This window comes from Nyctereutes procyonoides, unplaced genomic scaffold, assembly GCF_905146905.1.
Source record: "Nyctereutes procyonoides isolate TBG_1078 unplaced genomic scaffold, NYPRO_anot_genome, whole genome shotgun sequence".
Lineage (NCBI taxonomy): Eukaryota > Metazoa > Chordata > Mammalia > Carnivora > Canidae > Nyctereutes > Nyctereutes procyonoides.
Window position 1 is genome coordinate 4,590,290 of NW_026575139.1, and position 23,492 is coordinate 4,613,781.

Genomic DNA, 23,492 nt, shown 5'->3' on the forward strand with positions numbered 1-23,492 from the left:
GGCCGCCGTCCCGCCCCTGCCGTCCGGCCGCCGCCGCCGCCGCCGCCGCCGCCGCCGCCCGGGGCTTGGTTGAGGCGGACGGTGGGTCCGGGCCCGAGTGTGGCGCCGCCGCCGCCGCCGCCGCCGCCGCCGCCGCCGCGCGGAGGGGGCCAGCGGGCAGGTGAGTGCCGGGGCGGCCCGACTCCCGCGGCGAGGCCGCCGCCTCCCCCGCCCCGGCCGGCGCCCCTCGGCCGAGGTCCTGCGCGCGCCCCGCCGGCCGGGCCCGGGGCGACCACCGCGGGCGGGAGGGCTGGGTCCGGGGCCCGCTCGGCTTCGGCCCCGCGCTCCGGGGACGCGGCGGGGGGGAGGGGGCGCCCGGCCCGGCGGCGGCGGCGGCAGGTGCAGCTGGGCGCCCGCCGGGTGGGGCCCGGGGCGGCGGGGCTGCGTGCGCGCCCCGGTCCTTCCTTCCGCCCGCCCGCCCGCCGCCCGCCGCCCGGGGTGAAGGCGCTGTGGCCTCTCCGTTCCGCCCCCCGCCCCTCGGCCGCGCGCCGGGGCGCCCGGGGACCCGTCCCTGCGCCTCTCCTTCACTTCCCAGTTATAAAAACAGGCGTTGAAAATAGGTCATCTCCCTTCCCACGCGCCCTGGCCCTGGTCCACACGCCCGGCGCCCTGCTACGGAGAAGAATTCGGCGCTTTGGAGTTTGTCCTTCGGGCCTCGCGGCCCCCGGCGCTGCCTTTTGCCCCCGCGTGCCCCCGGGGCGGGGGGGGGGGCTGGAGCCGCAGGGCAGCGGGCGCCCCACGTGCCGACACACGTGCGCGAGCCCTCGCGGGGCATCCGTCCGCTTGGCCCAACGACGGCGGCGTGTCCCGAAGGCAAACGTGCTTGGTACGCGTCGACAGGTCACTCCGGCTTTGGAGACGTAACCGTCGAGCCGCGAACCCGCTGCCCGGCTCGGCTCGGCTCGGCTCGGCTCGGCTCGGCTCGGCTCGGGGACCGATGCCCCCGGCCGGGTGGCGCTTGTCACGACCCTTAGAGGTGGACACCGGGATGCGCCTTCTGTCGTGCACGAGTGACGACCCCTCTCTAACCTTCCCCTCCCGCCCGATGGCCCCACTGGTATTTCAAAATTGAAGAACAGGACAAAACAAAAACAAAAACGAGGTAATAATCTTGGAGAGGTTTTTTTTTTTTTTTTTTTTTTTTTTTTTCCCTTAACCGTTTTAGGGCGATGCATCTAATTCGAGAATACAGCAAAAGCAGGAGCAGCTTTTCTTTTCCACTGTTGAAGTTTGTTAGGGCTTCCTTGCTTGAGCCGTGGTCGAGATCTGGAGTCTCCCTCGGCCCCCGTGCATGCAGGCCCGCCTTACCAAATTAGTCCCAGGGACTACTGTGATTGATATTCTGGTCAAGTTCCAGCAGTTTAAGGAGGAGTTTTTCTCTGGCCGGAGAAAGTAGTTTGCAAAGCCAAGTCCTCGAACGGCTACAGAACGGCCTCTTTTACTGGAATTCCAAACAACCCTCAGTTTTTAAGCCTCCTGCTTCCCCCCCACCCCCACCCCCTTTCTGTCTGCCCTCCTTTCTCCCAGCGTGTTCAGGATTGTTAGGTTACCGTCTGAAATGCAGCTCTAGCCCGAGGGGGTAGAATGGTGGCTGCTTCTGCTTCCCATCCCTTCCGTTTGCTGACGTCTCTGACGTCTCGGTGCTTTTGTTCCTGGCACACGGGAATGATGTTGGATTTGAAGATTGAAACATTCATGCTATGGAAATGAAAGTGTCTGTTGAGTTCTGTGGGTAAGAGTGCTGGTTAAGATTGTCATGGCGAAAGTAACACTGAACTTCTTTTTCATGTGGTGAACGTTTAGGCCTACCTAAGACTACGTTTCATGTAGTTAAATCTTTGCCTTGGAAGACACAGGAAAATGAGGAAGATGTTGAAGGTCGTACTCAAGCATCTTCCCATTCTCAAGTTCTACCGCTGGAAAACTGTGTATGAGCACTCACAACAGCTTCCTTAAAAGTTGATGCTTTCATATCTAGAACAGCGTGGCAGTTGACAGCTACGGGAAAGTGTCAGCATTAACGCAGCAGAGGCCTGCTGATAGTGGAAATATTTAGTAGACAGTTACCGAATTCAGTAAAACCAGGTACACGGTTTGTACCATGTGGAATTTTAGCAGAAAAAGGAGTAAAGAATCCTATCTGTTGGTGGTGGTGGGGGGGGATTCTTTTTTACTAGACGTTGGTTTACTTTGGGGCTTTCCAGTGTCTTAAAAATGTTTGAATTACAGGGTCTCTTTTTTTTTTTCTTATCTTTAATCTGAAGTAGCCTTTAGAAATGTAACTAATCATAGTGTATCTTTTCTGTGTATGTAGTTTGATGACTATCTTCCACTGGGGGATTTTTTTCTTTAGTAGCTGGTTTGCTTGTCCCTGGCTGCTATGTGATGGTGCTTCTGTTGGGGGTGGGGACGAAGAGTTTCAAGTGTGTCTCCTCTCCTTGTACCTAAGTCCTGGGAATGGAGCCATGATTTTGTTCCCCAATTAGAGGAGCAGGAATCATTTATTACCATGCATTAAACATTTTTAACAAGACAGTGAATGTATCTTTATTCTTATGTCACTTTGGAAGTTGCTTGTGGCCAGTTGTTCTCTCAATTAGCTAACGTTCTGTTTGGGCCCATTTATCGTTGAAGACTATTTTGATTTGCTCTGCATCTTTTTTCTCTTGCTCCAGTCATAGATGTGTTGGTCTTGGACATCAGTTCATTGTGAGTTCCATTTAACCAGTTAAGAGTAATAGACTAAGGGTTCCCTGCTTTTTACATTTTTCTAGGTTTCAGTTTTGTTGCAGTCACTTGGCAAAATTGACTTCTGTACATTGGATTTCCTGACATTGTCTTATTTTCCTATTCCTAAAATTGGAGATGTTAAATATTTTGATCTGGAAATAGAATTAATTTGCATAATGCTTATTAAAGTTAAAATGAATTTCTAACAAAATATTTGTGTAATTTTCCTATTACAAAGGAGTTGAGCTTTTTTTTTTTTTTAAAGTCACTTAATAGTTTTATGTTAGGAAAGCTTAGTTAGCAGAATTGGCAAGATTAGAAGTACTACTTTTGTTGTTAAATTTATCCAGTAACTCAAGCCAGAGATTAGCTGTGTTGACTCCATTTCCATTTGGGGATTTCCTCTAGGTTTTAGAAATAAACAGCTCTAAAACAAGAGGTACAAACCCAAGTATTGACAGTTTGCGACTGAAATAATTTGGAAGAAAAATGATTCCAACTGATTCTAAAATTCAAATACCAAAGTTAAGACTTTGAAATTATTTCTTACTCTAGTACTTTCTAAGTAGGAGTTAATTAATAATCAGGGTAAGCCCAAACACTCTTGGCTGACAGTGGAAGACAAGTCCAGCTCTGAAGTTAAGATTTTGGAAGGGATCTGAGTGGTACTGATTACCAAGCCCCGAATAAGATCCTAACCTGTTATTTGCTTAGTTAGCTTCAGTGATGAGGATGTGACGGGCGGGCAAGGAAAAGGGACAGAGCAGAAAGAACTGCTTTCACTCTTTTTCAGATGGACTAAAGAATTGTCCGGAGAATGTAGACAATCAGGTGTCTAGGTAGAACTCAATAAATATGTAGTTTTTAGGCTTATTACCTATCTGCAATCCTAAATTTCACTTTTTTTTTTTAAGGCTATAATTCATCAGAACATAGCAAGGTCTAAAAAGTTATAGGACTGGTTTAAAGATTTCAGTCTCAGAAAATAGGCATGGCTCTTCAATATCAGGGCTTTCCCAGTGAGCGTCGTTAAAAGAAAGTAAGGATTAGTGTTAAAAATAATCCTTAAAGTTGCTTCTGCCATATTTACTAATGATTAACAAAGTTTTCCATTTGTTGATTGTAATAACTTAGGATTGTTACATGTGGTAGTCACCTTAAGTGGTTGTTGTAGTTTCTTGATCCGTAACAAGAGTGTAGCCTTGCAAATCTCTATGTGGGCTACATGGAATTGAGCAGAAGTTTATCTCTAAGTTTTGCACATGTTTCTCATTTAAGCTGAGGCCACTTCTGTTTATTTGGACAAGGCCAGCAAAATGGCTCTATATTTTTAAATTCTCAAGTTCTACCTGTAAAGGGATAAAACCTTTACATAGCATATTTTACTACTGTAAAGGAATACTGTTACTTTGAACTTCAGAGGCGATAACCAGCCTTTCAAGCCTTTGCAGGTGGGTTGGTCTTGAGCTGAATCCATGTAACACTATTGAGTATCAGTATAGTTTGCCATCAAGGTGTGTTGGTGAGGCTCTGCCACCAACTAGGTCTCCATCTTGCATAGAATTTATTAATCTCTCTAAACTCCAGCTTTCTCATCTGCAAAGTGGGTATAGTATTTATATCTATTGTGTAAAATGTATAGTATCTCTATCTATTGTGTAAGATATCTATTACTCATATAGTTAAGTGCTGGAATGGGGCAGTTATGATGAAGATGAGCATGTTGCGGACCTGCTGTAGGACACTGTGTGGCAGGGATGATGGTTTCAGTAGCCTGGAAACAACATGACAGCATGAAAAATTGAATTTAGGTTCAGACACTTGTTTGATATAGCATGTCTGTCTTGCAAAAGATCAGTTTATGTAACAAAGGTTTTAATTGATTACTATCTTACCCGAAAGGCTATGCGACTGCACATGTTTCACTCATCTGTGCATTTCAGACCAGATAATCGAGATGTGCACTTGAATGAATGTGCTCCTTTGTTTACCTGCCTCATAGGAAAGCTAGGGCAGTCTCTGGCAGAGTAGTACGATCCCCTTGATTTTGAGTTCTGGAAAGGCAATTCCCATGGAGCTGTGCCCCTCTCAGAACTCATCCGAAGGGTTTTGTTGCCTTAGGAAAAACTGTTCACCAAAGTGGTTTTTGTCCACTTTTGAGAAGTGCTAAGCCTGGAGAAGAGAGGACTTTGTTGGTGGGGGGGGGGGGGAAGAAAGCTGTCTTCAAAAATTTGAAGGATAGTTTCTTTTGAAAGGTAGAATTGGGACAGGTCAGAGAGGATGATGAACTTTCAAACAGGGTGGGGCTGAAGTGGTTCACATATAGAAAGGCGCAAGCAGCAGCTGGCAGTTTGCAGCACCAAGTGTGAGGAAGCAGAGGAGCACTCCCAGGACCTCTGTTCCCACCTCTGCCGCTCAGCAGCAGCAAGCCTCAGGGGATGCATTTCTTCTTGACCCTGAAGTGTTCCAACTGCCTCTCCTCCCAGGGCTTGCCCTCCTGAGTTTTGGCAGTGGATAGCAAGGTGAGGCACTTTGACAACTGTCATTGCTTCATGACCTTAGATGTCATTTTCCTAAATGTGTGGGATTGTGGGATTGAGGGTTAACACAGATAACCCCAAAAGTCTCTTCTAAACCTGATATTCCATGGTTCTAGAATCTCAAATCTTTATGGGAGGTATGTGGGTGGTTTGAAGGTAATTTCTTGACAGATACAGCTGTTTCTTCACTTAACGTTTTTCTTTTTTATTTTAGAAAGATATAATAGGAAATGATTATTCATGATACCAAATGATTCTTTGCTTTATGTGAGGTTTTTTCAACTTCCTTTAAATAGGAGCCTCATTTTAAGTGTATTTACAATTTAATTCAACAGCCGTTTAAAACTGAAACTATTGTGTATTGAAAAGTCAATCAGAAATGGCTTAAGCATTTCTAAGATTACCATATAAATTAGTGGAAAATTAGCAAAAAACACTTACAAAGCAAAAAACATGTTTTTTTTTTTTTTAAATCTCAAATTTGTGTATATCTCTCCCTATTTGTCTATTTATATGACAGCCCAAATTGTTCTGTATAGAGATTGAAATTTTACTTAAATGCAACTTATGGGACTTACATTCATCCCCATACTTAAGTAGCTCCTGACTTGAAATTAATTCCACCTTCTTGCCTGTCTCCTTGCCATGACTTCTTGGTACTTTTGAGTTGTGGCATATCAGCATCTCCTTTGATAGGAATTGGAATGATGGTTGCTAGTTATCTACTTAGACTGGTAAAGTTAGTACAGCTCAAACTGATTACTAGGCCCTGCTAACCGTGCAGAAAGCATGCATGTTTTTCATACGTGCTAGTTCCAGTTAACATGGTAGCATGCAATGCAGGTCTGTGGGATGCCGTATCAGTTTCTGTAGGACAGAAAAAAACTGCACAAATACTTTTGGAGTTCGAGAGTGCTTTCATTTTCCTAAGCATCATCCTATAATTGGTATATTTAATTCAGAATGTAGTGATCTGATCTTAATGGTCAGCCAGATATTTTAGTGAGACTCTTTTCTTCTTGCACAAGATTGGGCAGGCTCTCATACTCTCTTCAAGTGCATTTACAGCTGGGTGCCTGAGGTAGGGGAGGAAGCCTTAGGACAATTCTCTGCTTAGTCAATCCAGCTGTAAAGTTGGGTAGATTCAGGATACATTGAAAAACAGATGCTGGGTTAGAGCTAAAATTTTCAGGATAAATTGCCAAATAAGTGTAATCAAAAATGTTTATTCTATTTGTATTTAGTTGGAAGCAACTCAAGAAAAATACAAATTTATATACTTCTCATTTAGAATTAAAAAAAAAAAAAACCACCAACAACAACCCATCCAGCTGAATCCTGTCTCCCTGTGTTCAGTGTAGGCGAGCTAGACTTTGTAATGATAGGGAAAGTAACTCCCTCCCTCACTGCCCCCCAACCCATTAGCCAAGTTGTCTAAATGTGCTTTAGTTTATTTCACCTGACTTTTCATTACGCTGTACAGATTATATATTAAAAAATCACTTGTGTGGTCAGTAGTGTGTTGATTACAGGTGCCAGTTCGTATTAGTCAGCAATTTAAATAATTGAATATTTTATAGTTTTATTTATTTTTACAGTATCTACTAAGTGGAGAGATTGTTGGTGGGCTTGCTAAATAGTTTATTTTTTTTAAATTTTTTTATTTATTTTATGATAGTCACAGAGAGAGAGAGAGAGAGAGAGAGAGAGAGAGAGAGAAAGAGGCAGAGACATAGGCAGAGGGAGAAGCAGGCTCCATGCACCGGGAGCCCGACGTGGGATTCGATCCGGGGTCTCCAGAATCGCGCCCTGGGCCAAAGGCAGGCACCAAACCGCTGCGCCACCCAGGGATCCCGCTAAATAGTTTATAGTATGTCTTCAAGAGCTACATTTTGAGGATTCTAGAATGTGGATTTTCAAAAGATCTTAATGGTGAAGAAACGTAGATATATGTGAAACTCCTGGCTTCCTCTTTCTTTTCATAGATGCCCATCTTTTGAATTATAATTGTTTGTAGAGTCCATTTGTCTATAAGTCCTATGTTGCTTTTCTGCTTATTTCCTTTTGTTATATTTTCTTTTATTTTACTGTATACTTGGGTTTGTCTCCAGGTAATTCCATAAGAATTTGTAAATAATACCTGTTATCAGTCTAAACTTTAGGGAAAAAAATTTCAATTAGCATTGTAAGCTTCTGGGTGACATTTGGAATTTAACTTGAATGTGTGTGTGCGTGTGTGTATGTGTGTGTACATGTACTTAATTTAGACGTCTTTAAATTTTTCTTAAAGTTCTTTTTTTTTAATTTTTATTTATTTATGATAGTCACACACACACACAGAGAGAGAGAGAGGCAGAGACACAGGCAGAGGGAGAAGCAGGCTCCATGCACCGGGAGCCCGATGTGGGATTCGATCCCGGGTCTCCAGGATCGCGCCCTGGGCCAAAGGCAGGCGCCAAACCGCTGCACCACCCAGGGATCCCTAGACGTCTTTAAATTTTTCTAATATATTTGAAACAAATATTGAAGATAAATATTTGGTCTCTGTAGGAACTTGATGAATTTCTAATGGGTAGTTTTTTTTTTCCAGTGGGGGCATAAGGATGCTCAGGCTACTGGTTTGTTCATTTGTTGAAACTTGGAATCTAGCCCCTGATCAGCTGAAATTACAATGAAAATTATTCATTGTGTGTAACACATCCTTGAGTTGTAAATGAAAAGGGTTGGTAGTTGTTTCCAATCCATAATATGGAGGAAATCTTTGTCCAGTAAAAAAGGCAGAAGGGGGTTGAATTTGTTAGGAAACCACCAAGGTTGGATTCTACACCTTATCAAATTACATCTTAAAGTTTAGTCATCCTTCTTTAGTTCTACCTTGTTCCTTGCCCCTCTCTGTTTAGCTACTTCTCTTAGGTCTTTGAGGAATTACCCATGTTTGAGTCCTGGTTCCCCATGTCCTCATCCTTGAGGCATGCAGTCCTGGCCTTCCTTCATTTTGTGTTCTCCAGCAGCTGGCATAGTCCTAGACACACAGACGCAGGAGATCTTATTTAATCGAGTACATGCATCTGTAAGTAGAGCCTGCACGTGTGCTGGAGATGATACAGGATTTTAGGTTGGAAGGTGTGGGTCCATGGTTTGGCAGCTGTGGGCTCTTGGCCAAGTCACAGCCATGTTTAAGCCCCCCAACATGGCTGTCATCGACGCTGGCCTCTGCTGTCGTGGGGGGGGATGTATCTGGCCAGTGCAGAGCACCATGCAGATGCCTGTGCCCCTGGTACAATGGCCCACAGAGCTTCAAGCTGTGTTTGGGCCATAACTCTTATTAGTTTTTATTTTTTTCCTATTGGAAGTGGACTCGTTCCTACTTTGTTGCTTTCTAAGAGACCAAAGACAAAAATTGGATTTGTGTTTATCAGAGATTTTCTATTATGAAAATGATAAACTATGGACTCCCCAAAGGAAAACTGTCTTTTAATTTCAAGTGCGAATTCTATCACGTATACATAAAAATTTACATTTTTGGGACGCCTGGGTGGCTCAGCGGTTGAGTGTCTGCCTTTGGCTCAGGGCATGATCCCGGCCGGAGTCCTGGGATTGAGTCCCGCGTTGGGCTCCCTGCATGGAGCCTGCTTCTTCCTCTGCCTGTGTCTCTGCCTCTCTATCTCTTTCTCTCATGAATTAAAAAAACTACATTTTTAAGAGTCATCTTCATTCTTTAACAGAGGTAGATCAGTATTTAGTAAATGTTGCATTTTGACTACTGTTTTATTTGCTAGTGGGAGAACACATGAAAATGGTTCTTTGACACAAAATCTTATTGTTGTGTTGGGAAATAAAGCTTCCTCATGAGTAACACTAACGTATCCAAATATGATATCCAGAGATTTTCTTTCATTCAGCAAGTGTTTGACCCTCATCTATGTCCATGAAATTATGTTAGACCTTGTAGGTAGTTTAGAGATGGAAGCTTTGGGCCATGAGACAGTGGGCAGAATAAGCACATCAGTAACATAAACTGCAGTGGGTGAGCCCCTAGAGACTCCAGAGCTGAGCGCCAGCAGTGCAGCGAAGGTGACCGTGAGTGAGGGGGGTCTTGGCCAAGGCGTAGACACATGTGTTCACCCTGGGGTAAAGGCATATAGACCTCAGTGATGGAGGAAAGAGTGAGGGTCAGGGAAAGACAGCCAGGCCAGGGGCTGAGGGGCAGTAGGGTATGGAGAGCTAGCAGATGGCGACCGAGGCTGATGGCCTGTGGGGTGAAAAGAAGTAAATGTATCTACTTCCAGGTATGCTGGAGTTAGGGGTGTCCTACGGAAACTAGAAGGGTTGGTGCCAAACCATATCTCATGTAGAGGTAAATGCATATTACAGACATTGATGGCTGTTTAAGTTCAGAAGATTAGTTGCTGGGCTGTAGAACTGGGTACAGAGAACCCCACCCTTCAGAATCCTGAGGTCACCTAAACTAAAGGTTTGGCAACAAGCCCATGACTAACTCTGATTCTGTGCACAGGGGCCTGAGTGCGGCAGGGACCCTCCAGCAAAGCCAGTCCAGGGCAGCTGGGGAGCTTCCCAGAAGGGGGTCAGTGCAAGCCTGGTTTCTGGGAAGACAGATCAAGATATGGCCTGGGCTGATAATCCTGTACCTTAGGGAAGTTCATTCACGGGGGACAAGGACAGATAACCCCTTCACCTTAAGATGATGTAAGTTAACGTCTATATGTAAGATGCTTACTGCCTCTCCCAAGCAAGCTGCTGTCTCTCCAGTAGGGTCTATATCCTTGTGGGAGGGAAATAGTCCAAAGACAGTTGCAAAAGACTGAATCTCAAGCTAAGCCAAGACTTTAGCATCTGTTAATCACCTTGAACTTGGCTTGTTCTTACTGACTTTCATGAAATGAGTAGAGGAACCCAAAATTTCCTCAAGGACATTAGGGATGTTTTGGCTAAAAGTTCGTGAAACATTTTATCAAGAAAAGGCAAAAAGGGGGTAGTGGAAGATATAGCTTCTTTCAGAAAATGGGGGAGAACCAGCAGATCCCTGGTATGTGCCGTGTAAAGGGGTGATGGGTAGAGTGAAGGCAGATGGGTAGAACATGGGGAGACATGAAGGACCTCGAGGGCTGTGCTGGGGAGTTGAGACCACCCTGTGAGCTGTGTAAAGACCTTATGTTGGGCAAAAGAAGCTTACATATTCGTATGTGAAGTTTCAGGAACAGGCCAAACTAAGTGATGGTACTGGAGTCAAAGTGACGGCCCCTTGCTGGGGACGGCAGTGACTGGGAAGGCGCCCAGGAGGCCCCGTGAGTGCTGCATATGTGGGTACCTCAGTGGAGGTAGTGGCCGAGCACTCACCAAGTGGTGCACTTTATACCTCCACGTGTAAAGGCTAACTGTCCACACGTGATGTGGAAGGAGATTGGAGGTGGGGAAATGAAGCCAGAAGGATGGAAGGAGCTGGAGGTGAAGGTCTTAACTGGGTGTGACTTCAGTGACCATTTCTATAAACACAGCTCCCCTGGCCTTGGAAGGTTATGCTCCATGTACCTGCTCTCCTCAGTGCTAATTGATGGATGTGTTTGGAAATTTGGCCTGCATTGTAGTTTTGTACCTATTACTTGTATCTAAAAGCCAACAGTTTTCTGGCTTAAGGAAAAAGAAATCTTGAAAACAATGGAGTTTTAAGTATTCAGTGGTAGAGTATTACTGCCAAAGGAATCTTTTGTGTTTTCAAATTACTGTGACCAGATCTTTAAGGTCTCTCACCTGCAGCAGGAATTATACATTTTCTTAATATTCCAAGGAGATAGAAACTTTAGTAGGAGTAATACAGACTTTCACCGAAGAGCTGCCCAAAGGAGGGAATGTTTTTCTCTGGGAGCTCATGAGCACCGTATGCAGAGAGCCTGCTGTGTGCTCAGTTCTGAGCTGGAAGCTGGGGAGACAAATAGAAATAGGACAGGGTGCCTCGAGGAGCCTGTTATCCAGGAGGAAAGCTCGTGTGTGAGCAAGTCTTCCAGTGCAGTGAGATCCAGTGGTAGAAGAAGTGATACAGAGGAGGGAATATTAGAGCTAGGAGGATGAGGAAGAGGTGATGCCCCGGCAGGGCTTTCAGAGAACGCAGCTTACTGAGCAAGTGACTCAAGTAGTGCAGGTTAGAGGTGGGGTGGGGGAGATAGAGGGACGGGGCACGGAGGCACATGACGACACCTGTATGAGGGACTGGGCCCCATTGGTGGTGTTTTTGGAGCCTGAAGTGCTGGAGTAGGGATGGCAGCGTGGGACAGATTTAAGTTGTAGCAGTGGGTTCTGGCACAGAGACATGTAAGGGACAGGGACAGTGTAAGGGAGAAATGAATTCAGGAGGCGGGCAGGAGCAGGTGGCAGGCAGTTGGCCACATCCAGGGGTGCGGGTACTTGGCAGGGTGCTGTTGGGTGTCAGATCTGGAAGACCTAGCTCTCCTGCCCCCTGCAGTGCCTTGTGCTTTTGCTCTGCATTTCAACAGAAGCAGTGGGGCAGTGGCTGAGCTTTAGAGTGAGGCAGATCTGAGTTCCAGTTCTAGTTGCGTCTTTTACCTGATATGTGACCTTGAACAAAGCTGAAGGACTTCACCTTTCTCAGAATGCCATCCAAAAGACAAGGATATGATCTGGGGCACCTGGGTGGCTCAGTCGGTTGAGCATCCAACTCTTGGCTTGACTCAGGTCATGATCTCATGGGACTGAGCCCCACATTGGGCTCCATGCTCAGTGTGGAGTCTGCTTGGGGATTCTTTCTGCTGCCCCTTCCCCTGCTCATTTGTGTGCATGCACATTCTTTTTCTCTCTCATAAATAAATCTTAAAAAAAAAAAAAAGATGAGACTATGATTTTCTGATAGAGGGTTTAGGAAGATCAAATGAGATGTACCTTAGGCCAGTACCTGGTGGAGTGGAAGCAGTGTGTGCATATGGGGTCACCGGTGCTCTCAGGACAGGTATCTACTTGCTGGGAGCAATGGCAGTGTGGAAATCCCTGCAGAAAGACCTGAGGGGAGGTAGGAGACTGTGGGCAGAGTGAAGAAGCCTGTCTGGCAGTGGGTCCTCATACTGTGGGGGCCAGTGCAAGAGAGCATGGCTGTCTCAGGCTCACTTTCCCCAGGCCTGCTAGGAGAAAGGGAAGGTCCTGGACCACCTCATCAAAGTGATGTTCTCACGTTGTTTGAAGCCTGGTACAAAAAAGGCTTGCAGGCAAGGCTGAAGGGAGAGGCCAAGCAAGCCCATCCCTGACAGTGCCTAGTTTCTGTGGTTCTTCCTGAAGAGCTGTATTTGGTAGGGTGATTAAAGTCCTTCCAAGGGGAGGATATGGGGGTGGGTAAATAGAGAAGGGGTTAAAAAGTACAAACTTCCAGTTAAAAAGTCACAGAGATGTACAGTATAGGGAATATAGTTAATAATATTACTGTAACACCTTGGTGTGGTGACAGAGGGTAGGTAGACTTGTGGTGACCACTTTGCAGTGTATACAAATGTTGAGTCCCTGTGTTGCACACCTGAAACTAATATTGTATGTCAACTACCCTTAGAAAGAAAAAAGAATACAAGAAAAACCACCACCCTAAAAAAAAAGTCTGTCTTTCTAGACCTAAGGGTAGTTTTTGTTATTTTGGGGTCAGGTTCAGTCCTTCCCCACAGAGAGCCTGAGATGCAGAGAAGAGCAGCAGGCGCTCCAGTCCGGCCGTGCCTTCACTCTTGGCAGTGGGCAGGTGCACGTGGGGAGCATCCTTCCTCCTCCTTTAAGATACTAGTCCTTCAGTTCAGGAGAAGGTGCTTAAGCTCTTCCTCCCTCTACCCCCCACCCCCCCGCTTTTGATCTCAAAGCAACTAATTCCTTGCTGCAAAAGTGTAGATATTCTTACCTGTTTCTTTTGATTCCAGGATGATATACACTGTATATCGCACACTGTTTTGGAAGGCTTGTTAGATACATAAAGTTACATATTATATCCCACACATTATATCCCACACGTGTGTGTGTGTGTGTGTGTGTGTGTGTGTGTGTTATATTCCACATGTTAGGGACAGAAGAAATATCCTGGCCTTTTGAGGTTCGTGGTTTTCTATTTTAGTGCACAGGGTCCGTATTAGCATGGTTTTAGTTCTAATGCAGTCAGGGCTCATGTACATAGTGGGAGAATATGTCTTTCAAACCTTACATCCCATCCCTCATCTCCACACTACAAGAGTCATTTCTTTTTGTAGAAAGAAATGGGTCAGAGTCTACTTTCTGGTTCCCCTTTGAGGCTACATGTCATTGTAAGGGCTCTGCAGAGTAACATTATGGTGTTGGTTATTAATCAGTGTGTGGATTGCTCCAGTAGCTTCTTGGCTGAGTGTTGTCCATCTTTCTGGGCTGTCATCCTGAGGTGCTTCTTCCTGGAGGAGGCATGCTTGGGCAGATTCCTCAGGCAGAGCTATGGCCCTCCTTCGTGGTGGTGGTGGTGGTGGGGTTCAGGGCGGGGGAGGGGGACAGGACTCACTGGGCATGATTCACCCCCACTGCTCCCTGGCCGCTTGAGCCAGGCATATTGCCCCCCGGGATTCCCCCGGGGACTCCCTCCTGCTTCCCACATTCCTGTCCTTGAGTGTGAATTGCCTTACTCTTTCTTCACACATCCTGATCCCTCAACTCTCTTCTAGGTACACCTGAGACTCATTGTTACAAGGCATTTTCAGATGAATGTCATTTCACAGAGCCTGTGCCCAACCTGCTGTCACCTGCTGTCATGTCTCACTGCCACACCTGCTTGTGGGATGCTATGGTCACTTCTCATGTGGGAGGGGGGTTACAAGGCTTGGGGACAAGGCTTGGGGGTGGTCATGGTGCCACGTGAGGCCTCATTCCAGTGTGGAGTCTGCCGTCACCTTTCTTTGATATCCTGGGCAAAGCACCTTGAGACTTCCAATGAAATAAAGCTGCAGAGTTAGAGTAGCTCTCTGAAGCATCTCTGAGCTCCCAGGTGTCCTCAGCATTTGTCCTGAGAAACGAGTTTGCTGCTTGTGGTACAGTTGCTCTTAATGGGAAATGATTCTTCCAAAGCAAAGTGGGGAGAGAATATATAGTTTTTTGCACCCACATGGCAGTTTGTGATAACACGTGTGTATACAAAATCGCATTTATCTGTGTAGTGTCATGGAATAAGCATTTTAGTCTACACAGTAAAATCTGCATCACTTGACAAATTCCAGAGTAAAATTTGTCTCTACTGTAGTTTTTGTATGTGAAAAGGAATGAACTTTTCTTCTAGAGACTACAAAGCAATTATTTTTCATTTGATAGCCTCCAAATACTAATATTTGTTACACATTTCTTTTTCTGGATGGAAACTTTAGGATATGGCACACATGAGCTATGATGTTAACATCTTGGGGCTAAGCCACTGCTGTGCTGATTTTCATTATTTGATTTGATTTTTTTGGAAACGTAATATTTTTTGTCTTTTTTCTCTCTTCTCTATAGTTAGAAAATGGGTAAGAAGAGTCGAGTGAAAACGCAAAAATCAGGCACTGGTGCTACAGCAAGTGTGTCGCCGAAGGAAACCTTGAACCTGACTAGTGAACTGTTGCAGAGTAAGTTCCGCCTGGGCTTCCCGCCTTTGTGTGGGGCTGTGCGGCTTCGCTCCTTTCATCCTGCACAGGACAGTCTCTGGCATGGCGAAACAGGAAATGAGACAGACTTGGGTTCAGATCCCAGCTAGTTAGCCACATGACCTGGGCAAGTGTCAGAACTTCTCTGACCCACCATCTCAACCCCTTCTGTAAACCTGGGGGTGTTGGTGGTGGGCCGGATGAAACAGTGAATGTAAAGCTTTAGCACAGCCACCCAGAACATGGGCTTTCCTGGGCTCCAGTGGGCAGGGACCTACTCAGTCGACTACTCCAGACAAATCATGTAACCCCTCTAAGGCTTAGTGTTTACAGCAGTGGATATGGACCATTTTGGAAGGGTGAGGGGCATAGGATCTGTGGCTTGTGAAGGTGTGCTGTGGCTTTCAGGCCCAAGGTGAGTACAGCAGGCCTCTCAGAGAGCAGACCTTTGGAACTCTGCCCCCTTGTTAGAATGGCTTCTCTTTATTTTTAGTGACTCAGTAATAGTTTTCCAATTTCTTGGTTCAAGGAAATGAAATACCAAGTGCATGTGCTTACTTTAATAAGTTAGTACAAATTGGTAACTTCTTTTTTTTTTTTAATTGGTAACTTCTTAATTGTGAATTTAAATTGATGCTATGTAGATTTCAAACTTAGCTGTGGTCACTCAATTAACTAACTACTTTATCTCATTTTCTTTGCCCATTATGTTCACATTATGTGACAGTTTAAACTCCAAATAAAAATTAGCTTTCTTTCCCTACTAGAAGCAGGCAGCAACCAAGTTGGGGTCAGGTTCTCCCCAAGTGCTCCTATGGACCCCTCTGGCCCTCAGAGCAGTACAGGACCCCATAGAGAGCACTGAGGTACTGACCACTTACCACCCTCCCCCCTGGACTGTGGGCAGCTTGAAGACAGCCTCTGTCTTCTTGTATCCTAGGGCTGCAGTCAGTATTTGTTGATGGAAGAATGACTGGTTAACCTTAATAGTTAGCAGTCAGCCTGTGGGTTAGGGTTTGCTAGTGTTAATTATTTACCACATACACTCTTTTTCCTCAGAGAACAAAGGTAGCCATGGGAAGAAGGCTCTTTCTTTAAACTCATATAGTTGTTTAGAAAGGAAAGAGCTTGCTGATAGTCGAGGTGCCCTGTGCACAGCCTTCCCAGACCATCGGCACCAGTCTAGAATGCTGGTCTTCTGCTTCTGGCCCCACAGCAGAGTCTCAGCTTCCTTTTCAGCAGTGACTCTGCGGTCTCTTTTTGTGACTCCCCCAGAGTGCTTAATATAGAGCCTTACACATGGATGTGAAATGTTTGTTGAGTAATTGTCCTTATGTCCAATTTAACTGGTTCCTTTAGAGAGCCATTGTTCTAGGCTTTAACTAGAAAGAAATGTTGACTTTTAAGATTACCTTTTTTTTTTTTTTTAATCATTTCTAAAAGAGTTTTCAGGGAAATTTTTAGCCTAGTTTTTTAGATTTTCCCATGTTCTGAGGAAACCTATTCTGAGGAAAATTTATCTGAGCAGCAAGAGTGAGATAGTTGCATGCTCAGTGCTCACACATAGGTACAGGGGGTGCAGTGTAATATGTGGCATGTGGAGGGTTCAGAGCATGTATATGCTTGGAAAAGTATGACTGGTTTATGCTCCTCATGTTTATTGTCATGGCTGTGGTATCTTTGTCTTTTAAAAGTAAACCAGCAACAGTAACAAAACCCCAGTCCTCTTTGTGCTGAAGACTAACTGGTTAAGTTGAAAGCAAGCAGTATTTGAGTGCCATGGCTTTTGTGTTACAGAATGCAGTAGTCCTGCACCTGGCCCAGGAAAGGAATGGGAAGAGTATGTGCAGATCCGGTCTCTAGTCGAGAAAATACGAAAAAAACAAAAAGGTACATTTTCTAAACAACAATCATATTTTAATAAAATCCTGTAGACACTTGGCACAAGTCAGACAGATTTGTCATTCGTCCCTGTGGAAGGTCACACACAGGGGAAGGGGCTTGGACTTTGGGAGAGACATATGGGGGAGCTGTCCCAAGATCTCTCCCATTTCTCAGGCACTGCTACTTGGTTTGGAAAGGTTAAGAATGTGGAGCTGTAGGGGAGAAGTGTTTGTATCTAGAGGCTAAAATAACACAACTTTTGCGGTGCCTGGGTGGCTCAGTTGGTTAAGTGTCTGCCTTTGGCTCAGGTCAAGATATCAGGTCCTGGGAATGAGCCCCACATTGGGCTCCCTGCTCAGCAGGGAGTCTCCTTCTCTGTCTCTTGCTCTCTGCCCCTCCACACCACTCATTTTTTCTCTCTGTCTCTCTCAAATAAATAAAATATTTTTTTTAAAAAGTCAACAAAAATGACAAACTTTATTATTTTTGAAATATATATTTAGATGCGTTTTTTTATATTGTGTTTCCTTGAGGGTTTGAGGTCATGAGTGATCAACACACAAATATACACTGATTGATTAATGTCTTAGCAAAATTTACAATGAACTCAAACATATCTTGGTTAAATAAGAGATGTAGTTCTATTTCTGAAACTGTTTTTACAGAGTGTATTCAGTAGGCGTCTTAATGATTCTCAGCCAGGCCGGCAGCAGGGCCAAGTGTCAGCTTGAAAAAGCTTATTCAATATACCTATTGTTTTTGTTCTGTAAAGCACAAAAAATAAAGATTGGTATGCAGGGCCACATGGAAGGTGGAAGGAGAAAACAGAATAAGGAGCCTGCATTTAAAAGGGTGAGCAGAACCTTCTTAGGCTCCATTTTTATTTAATGCCATGAAAGTGAGTCAGAAGAGGGTTTGTTTTATTTGCTCTGTGAGGTTTTATTGCTCTCCTGTGTACTTCTATAAACATTCAGTCTTTAGCTTAGATGGTCTCAAACCCCAAATGATGACAGGTTCCTTTATAATGTGTTTCTTTGCAGTAAATGGTAGACTGTGCCAGTCCTGGCTCACCAGATCTCTAGCTGAACAATTTCTGTATGTCCTGAGTGTCAGTTGTTAGAAGAGAACGCTAACTACAACTCACACTAAGGTTAGAGCATTCCTGAGTTCTCAGCAAAGAGTGACTCTGAACAGAATCAGTTTTCTCCATCTCCAGTATGGCACAGCATGGTGCCCGGCACTCTTGCTTCACAGATCAGGTGACCATTGATGGTGCTTGTTGGCATGGCTGCAGGCACCTGGGCTGGGCTCCACACCCTGCTCCTCATATTCGTGAAGTTCTTGTTCCTCTCCTTTTACTTATCAGATAAATCTTGGTTTTTCCTCTACATGACTTTTCATCTCTCTGAATATTTCAAACATGCTGAAAAGTCCAAAAAAGAATACAACGCCTAAGACTCTCCTACCCAAACCGAATCAGTCCCACTGGTCAAGTTCTCCATCCTAAGACTCTCCTACCCAAACCGAATCAGTCCCACTGGTCAAGTTCTCCATCCTTCCCACCTGCTGGTCTTATCCCTGTCCCTTCCTTATTTTGTTTTCATTACTTGTTTTTAAGAAATCAATGTTGCAGATGTAGCTGAAACCCCATGCTTCCGTCCCTCATTGGGAGTTTGTTTTGACTGGAACTATTTCTCTAGTTCATGTATAACTCCATAAATATCAGTGGTAGCAAGTGGTATTTTAAAAACCAGAGCACTTGAATTTTTAAAGATTTATTTATTATTTTAGAGAGATCATGTGTACACGTGTGTGCAAGTGTGGGAAGGGACAGAGTGAGAGGGAGCATCTCCAGCAGACTCCCTGCTGAATGTGGAGCCCAACGTGGGGCTCAGTCTCATAACGCTGGGATCATGAACTGAGCCAAAACCAAGAGTCAGGTGCTTAGCTGACTTGAGCCACCCAGGTACCTCATAGCATTTGAATTTTTAAAAACACAGTATTGTATTTTATTTTATTTGTAGTTACATATGATCCAACTCATTCAAACTGTTCAACAGAATTCGGTTGCAGAGCTGTCCAGTTGTGCTCTTACACTCGGGCCTGTAGTGCTCCTCCTTACACACAACTCCTGTGTACCTGTCAGCTAGTGATTTCTGTTTCTTGGGGATTTTGTTAAAGCAAAGCTGCCTACGAGACATGGCCCGGTAGACTTAATTTGGGGTGGGGGTGTGCTGCTATGTGTGAGCTGGTGAAGCTCCCTTCTTTCTCCTTCATCACCTCACAGAGCCCACCAGTCAGTAATCCTACGTCCTGGGCTCAACAAATTCTTCTCTGTAACTGACAGGGATTTAGGGTTGTGGTTCACCTTTTCTATCGCTGTGGATTTGTACTGTGACTGGTGATTTGTTTTTGTTTTTTTGTTGCTTTTTCTTTCCTTATATTTCTTCATTTGCCCATGGGTTATTTAGAAGTGCTTTGTTAAATTTCAAAACAAAAAACAGCAAACAGGGACACCTAGGTGGCTCAGCGGTTGAGCGTCTGCCTTCGGCTCAGTGCATGATCCCAGATCCAGGGTCGAGTCCTGCATCAGGCTCCCCAGAGGAAGTGTTCTGTTTAATTTTCAAATATTTGGGAATTTTCAAGATTTTTTTTGATTTCTAATTTGATTGTAATCAGAGAACATTAATGATTTCAGTTCTTTTCAAATTATTTATTTATTATTATTTTTAAAAAGATTTTATTTATTTATTCATGAGAGAACAGAGAGAGAGAGAGAGAGAGAGGGGCAGAGGGAGAAGCAGGCTCCATGCAGGGAGCCCGACGTGGGACTCGATCCCGGTTCTCCAGGATCACACCCTGGACTGAAGGCGGCGCTAAACCGCTGAGCCACCCAGGCTGCCCTCTTTCCAAATTATTTAAACAATTCTTAAACCACTTTATTTTTTAAGCTTTTCTTTTTAAAAATTTTTTAAATTAAAGCTTAAGTGACATACAATATCGTATTAGTTTCAGATGTGCAACACAGGGAGTCGATATTACATACATTACAAAATGGTCGCCCCTGTAAGTCTAGTTACCATCTGTCTCTAGCGATGAGTTTTGATTTCACGATTAGAACATTATCACTGTTTTCAGTGTGTGTTTTTATAGTTTCCAAGAACAGTAGAAACAATACAGTTCCTAAACGTAGCACTTGTTTTCTAACACACGGATTGAAACAGGTCTGTCTGTTACTTTTGATGGAAAAAGAGAAGATTACTTTCCTGACCTAATGAAGTGGGCCTCTGAAAATGGAGCCTCTGTTGAGGGTTTTGAAATGGTCAACTTCAAAGAAGAGGGCTTTGGTTTGAGAGCGACGAGAGACATCAAGGTGAGTTTTGATCGCTTGGTCTGGGGGCCCTCAGTGTGCTTGGATTGTGCTGCGGGGCGAGCACAGGACATGGAGACAGGTGTCTGGGCTTATTCTGACCTCGTGGGCAAACAGGCAGTGCACAGCCAGCATTCCACTTCCTGCTGTGTACTCGTGTACTCTCTTGGCTGACCTGGGGCCAAAAGAGCCTTGCTAAGGGTTCTAGGCAGCTCCTTCCGGTCGGTCCTCCCATGGGAGCTGTGCTGCTAACCAGTGACCTGAGACAAGTCAGTTCATGTTTCTGAGCCTCTGTTAGGAGACCACAGAACATGCCTCAAAGGATTTTGAGACTTCAAGAGAAGGATGTGGGCTCAGGTGGTTAGGAGGGGGAGCGCACAGGACCTGTGATAGAGGGGATGTGGAGGTGGGTAGATTGGGGTGGAGGATGGGCAGTGTCAAGGGTGCTTACTGGTTCTGGAGGGGGTAACTGAGTGGTTGGCAGTGCCCCCTACTGACACCGTACCACCAGAGCTGAAAGGGAAAGAGGAGTAACACATATCTGCTAAAGGATAAATGCCTTTTCTCTGCCCTGGGTCCTTCCAGATGAAGGAAGCAGCAGCACCCTGACATTCCTGGCCTCTTTCCACCCCTCACTCATGCTTCTCTTAGGAGGTGTAACTTAACCTGTTTGATGATTCACAGAGAAGGAACTGGTCTTCGCCTGTTTCTTGATGGGAGCCGGTTGCCCATATGCATCCATTGTGCTCTTTCCACTGTGTGCTTTACAGAGGGGCAGGCCACACGTGGGGAGGCCCGTGGGGCTCCAGTTCTGCCTGTAACTAGGTGGAGGAGTCTGTCTAATTCTGGGATTCAGTAGGTGATATTTTGGGTGACCATCTGTTGTAGTCTTGTGTCTCTCTTAGTGGGTTCAGAACTTGGATGGAGGAAATGAATGTTCTTTATTCAGGCCCCCTCAAACCGCAGGCAACATATTTGGCCAAGTTGTAGTTAACCTTTCATTGATATGTTGATAAACCATATGCCGGTTTATTAGATTCCTGTTAAACATCTAGTATGTGAATAGTACTTGTTCATTATTCTACCAGCCTTCCAAGAAACCCAAGGTCTCTTCCTTCATCATGTTTATCATCTGTAGTAGGGGAAGAGATGCACATAGACAGCATCCAAATGGTAGACATTGAGAGAAGGCAAGAGTAATCAGGATGTCACATGTTCTCGTGTATCAGAGGAGAAGCATCACTTGTGTGGATGCTTCCCCAAATATCTTAGCTGTGGTCTGTCTTCACTGTGTGCATTTTTTAAGCTTTACTGAGGTGTGATTGTTAAAAAACTGCACATATTGTTGACATTGTGACGGGTTGGACGTGCTATACCTATGATGTCAAACCACAATAAAGGCGCTGCTCTGTGTGTGTTTTAAGCAGTATAGGTACATACACAGCACATACCAAAAAGAAACCTCTCATGTTGGCAAAAAGTGAGATAAAACTTTGGGGAAAAAATTCAGTAAACCTAAATATGTCTTAGGGGCTTGTGCTTTTGCTGGTAACAGTTGTGCCTTAAGACAAGCATGTAGAGGAAGGAATATTCTCTAGCTTCAGAAATACAATGGCAAGAGCAGTTCATGTCGACAGGTTCATGTTTTTATTGTAGATAGAAATTTTGTTTTGCTTTGCTTTTAGAACTTAAAAATATAAGTGCAGCAAAGAAGTAATAGTTTTATGCTCCATCCTAAATTGCTATGTTTGCTTCAAGTTAAAGATGAAAGTCCTATTTTTTAACGTTTTTCCAATATATATGGTTGGTTTTTCTATTAGAAGCAGCATTTTAAACCCTGTTTGTGCTCATCTAAGTGTACCACAAATAATTATGTTTAAAAATACATTTGATAGGGATCCCTGGGTGGCGCAGCGGTTTGGCGCCTGCCTTTGGCCCAGGGCGCGATCCTGGAGACCCGGGATCGAATCCCACATCGGGCTCCCGGTGCATGGAGCCTGCTTCTCCCTCCGCCTGTGTCTCTGCCTCTCTCTCTCTCTCTCTGTGACTATCATAAGTAAATAAAAATTAAAAAAAAATACATTTGATAGTTAGAAATGAAGTGCTGATGTGCAGCCTTAAACAGCATTTCATGTGTGATTCGCTTTCTGACCATAGATGAAGGCATTGAAGATTGTGATATGTTTTGATGATTATATATGATTTTATTTTTTTTTTTCCTCCTAGGCAGAAGAATTATTTCTTTGGGTTCCACGAAAATTACTAATGACTGTTGAATCTGCTAAAAATTCAGTGTTGGGTGAGAATAATTTCTGACTGTTCAAAGCAAAGTGCAAATTATAAAAATAAGATATTTTGTGGTGCTAAGGACCATATAGGGATGTTTTTTCAAACTAGTGAGATATTTACCCCCGCAATTCACATTGTTTTCTATGCCTGTAATCTGACATAGTAGAATGTTAGAAGAAAGGCCCATGTTACTTTAAGTATTACATTACAAGGCTTTCCAGTTATTTCTGTAACTTTAATATATATTTCGAATGAATACTTTTTAAGGCACTTTCTGGAACTGACACTGTTAATTTCTGGGTTAATTCAGGGCCCTTATATTCTCAAGACCGGATTCTTCAAGCTATGGGAAATATCACACTTGCCTTTCACCTGCTGTGTGAGCGAGCCGACCCTAACTCTTTCTGGCAGCCCTACATTCAGACCCTCCCCAGCGAATATGACACTCCACTCTACTTTGAGGAGGATGAAGTCCGGGACCTTCAGTCCACACAGGCTATCCATGATGTCTTCAGCCAGTACAAGAACACGGCTCGGCAGTACGCCTACTTCTATAAAGTCATCCAGGTGAGTGGCTGGTTACGGTTTAAATGTACGTTTAACAGAGTACAGGAAGGGAAATTGATGGCATAGATGTTCCACTTCACATTTTACTACAGATGCTTAAACATTGTGCTTTTTAGGTTAAAAGGCATTCTAATTCTAGTCCACTGTTTTTGTACAGAAATATCCCTGAAGTATGATTTGAATGTATCTGACTTCATCAGCAGCCTGTTTTGGTATAAGCAGCCTTTGTTCCTAAGTTAAGAAAGTCTCTGAGCTTTTCTGAAAGGGAAAGATTACAATAGAAATTTAGAAGCTATAAAACGTATCTTATTCAAAAGGTGCTTTGTGTATAAGTTTTCCAAGAAAGTGAGAGGCTCTTTGTGGGTTTTTCATGTATATATTGGCATGTATTTTACTAAATTGTACTGACAGTTAATTTACTAATTTAGAATGCTGAGTTCTTTG

At 44.4% G+C, this 23,492-nt stretch overlaps 1 protein-coding gene across 1 annotated transcript in view; it reads left to right on the forward strand.

Moving 5' to 3' along the window:
* The first annotated feature begins 33 nt into the window (after nt 1-33).
* Nucleotides 34-23,492, forward strand: part of SETD3 (SET domain containing 3, actin histidine methyltransferase) — an 80,450-nt gene continuing 56,991 nt past the window's right edge. Inside the window, exons 1-6 of the mRNA XM_055304248.1 lie at nt 34-160; nt 14,811-14,920; nt 16,736-16,828; nt 20,047-20,195; nt 22,419-22,491; nt 22,792-23,048. Of these exons, the coding sequence (XP_055160223.1) occupies nt 14,818-14,920; nt 16,736-16,828; nt 20,047-20,195; nt 22,419-22,491; nt 22,792-23,048 (675 nt within the window). The 5' untranslated portion in view covers nt 34-160; nt 14,811-14,817. The remainder of the gene's footprint in view (nt 161-14,810; nt 14,921-16,735; nt 16,829-20,046; nt 20,196-22,418; nt 22,492-22,791; nt 23,049-23,492) is intronic.